Below are 4,376 nucleotides of genomic sequence, written 5' to 3' on the forward strand. Positions count from 1 at the left end.
GTTCGGTTCTGTGCCATCATGGGTGTCAGCCACTGGACACAGGGCCCACAGAGGCGGTCTGAGCTCAGCGCATCCTCTGCAGCTGGACCGGGCCTGGCTCATCACAGGTGTGATGGGAAGGGATGGGGGAGGGGAGGAGAGGAAAGGAGATTTTGAACAGCAACGCGGTGCCGCCTGGAACGCCCTGGAATCAGGAGCAGGATGTCCCTGCAGAGGGACCGGCAACACTTCACAAATGCACAGAGTTACAGACTTCTAACCAACCGCCCCTCCTGTGACTGTGACATGAGGGGTCCTCTGGGTGCCCCACGGAGCAAGAAGCAGTCTGTCCACTGTGGGGTCCCACAGCAACACACCCCAAGGGAGGCCAGGCCCCAGGGGAGCCTGGAAGCCTGTCAGCCTCACCGAAGCTAACGCCAGCCCGGAACCAGCCACCAGCTTTCATGTTGTTTTTCTGGGAGAAGAGTGTTCTCAGCCCGATGCCTCCTGTTGGTAAGTCAGAGGGGCTGAATTCTGCAGACCCAGGAAGGGCTCACCCTTGGCAAGTGGCCGCTGGGCTGGACCGAGGACAGAGGCTGCCACGCAACAAACACCAGCCCCATGGCAGGTGGCGTTTAAGGGAACCCCACAACCCTGGGCCCATTTCACAGATCAGGAAACTGAGCTCTAGGGAGATCAAGGCACCTAACCTAGACACCCCCACTAAGTGGCAGAGCTGGGCCTGAATTCCCACCCAGTTCCTTCCGCACACTGTCTGGCCGCCCCCTCGGTCACTTCCGCTGCAGACCTGCTGCTCTGGGGCCGCCCGCAGGGTCCCAGGTGTGCGCCCCAGCATGGGTGCTGGCCCAGGGCCAGGGGCCTGGGGAGGGTACAGGAGCCCCAGGTGGGCTCGGCCAGCTTCTCCGTGGGCTGGAGTAGCCATCCTTGAAGCGTTTAATGTTCTCACCTTGGCTTCCAGTCAAGCAGGACTGATACGGTCAAGGGCCTATGAGTGAATCGGGTCCCTGCCCCACCCATCTGTCCCCAGCCCCTCCCTGCCCCCCACGAGGACAGGGAGGACCAAGGAAGGAGTGGAGGTGAGAAGGCACCCAAGAAACTTCAGCTGGAGGGCGGCCCCTCGCCTCTGCACAGTCATTTCTGTTCGGCCCAGCAGAGCAGTCCCTAGGGCTGTGGGACAGCAATGACTGGGACAGGACGGGAGGGGCGGGAGGATGGAGACACGCGAGATTGAGTCTCCTGCTCCATCTGAGGGGCAGGCCTGGCCTTAAGCACTGAGAGTTGTCTCCCACCTCCGAGACCGCCCTGGGAGACAGCGTGGTTTCTCCGAGTATGACAGCCTCCACAGGACACTTACCACTCCTTCCTGACTGCGGCCGTTCAGGAAGGGGGTGTGCGCGTGTGTGAGGTGCCCTGCACCCTGGGAACTGCCACCCTGAGCAGCAGGCCCTGGTCCACCTGCCCATCTGAACAGCAGAGGCTAAGAAGGCCCTGTCCCTGGAGGGCAGGGATATTCGCCGGGCCCGCACTGACCACGGGCGGGGCCTGGAGTCCTGCGGGGGGTGGGCCCTTCCCCCTCCCACATGCAGCCCTCGGCTCACATTGACCCCTCAGTCCCCTCCCTGTGACCCCCAGGCTGGGGCATCTGCGCAGCTTCTGTGATGCCTCTCCCCACAGCCCCTTCTGCAAACACCCACAGGGAGCCTGGTGTAGAGCAGCTTTATTCGGAGTGTCCTCGAGGCAGGCCTGGGCCAGGGCGAGGGAGTGACAGGGAGGAGGACCCTCCGGCGGCGGAGGGGCGGCTCTGCGGGCAGCAGCGCCCTGTCCCCAGAGGCTGGGCAGAGGGGTGGCGGGATCCCCGTCCTCAGAGCTTCTCTAAGACTCCCAGTCTCCATGAGAGAGTCCTCAGCCTTATGGTCATTGGTAAGGAACTTTGTGGATTTTTAAAAGGTCGTGTTCTGTGAAGGGCTCTTGGGCGAGGGAGTGCGTCATTTCATGAAGCAGATGTCAGCGGCCGCCACCGGCAGCCTGAGCCCTGCCCACGAGGTGCTGGGCACGTGCTGACTCCGGGCACGGAGGCTCGGGGGCAGAGCCGCCCACACGGGCATTTGGGCAAAGATCACCCATCCCACATGAACTTCTCCAGGTTCTGGTGTAACGGCCGCTCCAACTTCCCCCAAAATATCTGAGAGGTTTCAGAAAGTGTCCCTGCCATTCCTGACCCGGCCCCGACTTCCTCCAGCGACGAGCGGCTGGTGTGTAAACAGCAGCTTCCAGGCCTGGCTTCGGCGGGTAATTCCAGGAGCCTGCGGCGACCTGAGACTCGGTGCCCGGCCTGCGGCCCCCTGTCATCTGCCCACGGGTCCCTTTCCAAGGCCACGCGCCTGTGTACACGCGTCTGAAAGCCCTGGGCGAGCAGGCCAGCCGACCGATTATTCCTTAGTGTGCGATGCACACATCCTGACCCCATACTGAGCTATGCAGAGCTTCCCCCCAAGCCCAGGATAAGGCAGACGCGGCTTTTGACATCCATGTCCCAACACGGGTGCGGAGCAGCTGCTGCAAGAGGCAGGCCTGGTGCCATGGGGGTCCATGAGGGCGGCAGATCCGGGGAAGGGCATCTTCATTTCCCAGGACAGAGTGGGCGGTGCCCACCGAGCAGGCAAGGACCCCGAAGGGCCCACCGTCACTGGGACTGGTAGGGACATTCTGAGATGAGTGAGTTGATCCTAGGCCGGGGGCCCACCGTGGGGCCACAGAACAGGAAAGGAGCAGCACCAGGAGGGTCCCCCCTCGGCCCACGCAGGGCTGGAGGCAGGCTGGGCACCACCAGGCATAGGGCACAGAGCACAGCATGGCCGCAGTGGCTGAGACGGGCCAGCCGGCCGCCCGATCCCTCTGTTTCCCTTCTGACGGAGGAGAAACCACTGGCGCTGGCTCGAGGCCACTGCGGGCCGAGTTTACAGTAACTGCAGGCTGTTGGCCTGGTAGCAAGGCCCCGTGGGTATCTCTCCAGGGGCCCAGTTGAGGGGAGAAGGCTTGGGGTGTGGGACTCATGGCCTCTGCCTCAGGTGGGCTCCATCCTGGAGGGCGGGGGGCCCATGCCAGGACTCTGGGGTGTCTTCTCAGTAGCAGCAGAGGCGAAGCGTCCAGTCCCTACTGTCTGTCTTTCTGTTGCCCCCAGCAAACATTGCCGTTCAAATCCAGCACCCTGGTTGTCTCCCCTGCACAGCCCACTGCCCTAGGGCCAGGGTGGGGGCAGCTGGGTGGGGATGCAGGTAGAGACCCCCAGGCCCCTCCTGCATTGACCACTGGGTGCTGGAAACTCAGGTCAGCAGATGGGCCTCTGCACCAGCGTGGCCCACTGTGCCGCCCGGTCCCAGGGGCACCCAGCTGCTCTCTCAGTCCCAGCCAGGCCTCACTTCCCAGACGCCGTCTCAGGCAAGGGGTCCTCCTTCCCTTCCTCCTCCACCGAGAACATGACGTCCCTGCAGCTGCCCAGAGGTGGTTCCGTCTCCTGCTCCGGGTAGTGTGGGGCATGGTCCATCTCCAGGTCCTCCTCGAGCTCGGGACCCGCCGGCCCCGCCAGGCCCCGGCCCTCCGGCGCCTCGGTCTTCACGGTCCCCACGATCACTGTGTCGGCCTTCATGATGTAGATTTTCTCTGCAAAGCGGAAGGAGACGCGCGATGAGAGCCCAGAGGATGAACAAGGAGGCGGAGGAGGGTCCCAGTCCAGCTCTGCCACCCCCGCTGTATGGCTCAGGCAGGTGGCACAACCTCTCTGGTGCACAGTAAGCCCTGCCAACCTTACAGCCAGGAACTGGGTGCTGAGGAGTTAGCCCTGGCCCACTTCCTAGCTATGCGTGATGCCTGTGGTTGTCTGGGCACTTCTGCAAGGATGGGGTGGGGAAGGAGAGAACGGGGACAGGAGAGAAAGCCAGGCGTGGGGAGGAAGCAAGTAGAATCAGTCCCCATGGCTCCTGCAAATGTCCACTGTAATTGAGAACGAAGACTAAAATAATAACAATAGCACCAGGGAACTCGAGTAGAGGTTCACTCTCCACACTTTAGCTCCTGAATCCTCACATCCCTTCTGCCAGGTAAACAGTCTGTTCTTATCCCCAGTTACAGGTAAAGGACCTGGAGCCCAAAGAGGCTCAATGACCTGCCCAAGGTCACCAGGTAGTTAGCAGAAATCCCCAAAGCAACTCCTGCCCCGCTGCCCGTTCCACTCCTTTCCACGGGCCTAAAGCAGAAACCAGCATGTCCCGGGTTGCCCGGGATGCTCTGGTGTTCGCCGTGCAAGTTCAATCCAGCAAGCCAGGCAGCTGTCACACACCGTGCAGAACCCTCAGCTGTGAGTAACCACCTGATCCGGC

At 62.4% G+C, this 4,376-nt stretch overlaps 1 protein-coding gene across 1 annotated transcript in view; it reads right to left on the reverse strand.

Moving 5' to 3' along the window:
* Positions 1-1,640: 1,640 nt before the first annotated feature.
* Positions 1,641-4,376, reverse strand: part of TNFRSF8 (TNF receptor superfamily member 8) — a 47,885-nt gene continuing 45,149 nt past the window's right edge. The window contains exon 10 of the mRNA XM_014446837.2: positions 1,641-3,660. Within this exon, the coding sequence (XP_014302323.1) occupies positions 3,416-3,660 (245 nt within the window). The 3' untranslated portion in view covers positions 1,641-3,415. The remainder of the gene's footprint in view (positions 3,661-4,376) is intronic.

This window comes from Myotis lucifugus, unplaced genomic scaffold (genome assembly GCF_000147115.1).
Source record: "Myotis lucifugus unplaced genomic scaffold, Myoluc2.0 scaffold_580, whole genome shotgun sequence".
NCBI lineage: Eukaryota > Metazoa > Chordata > Mammalia > Chiroptera > Vespertilionidae > Myotis > Myotis lucifugus.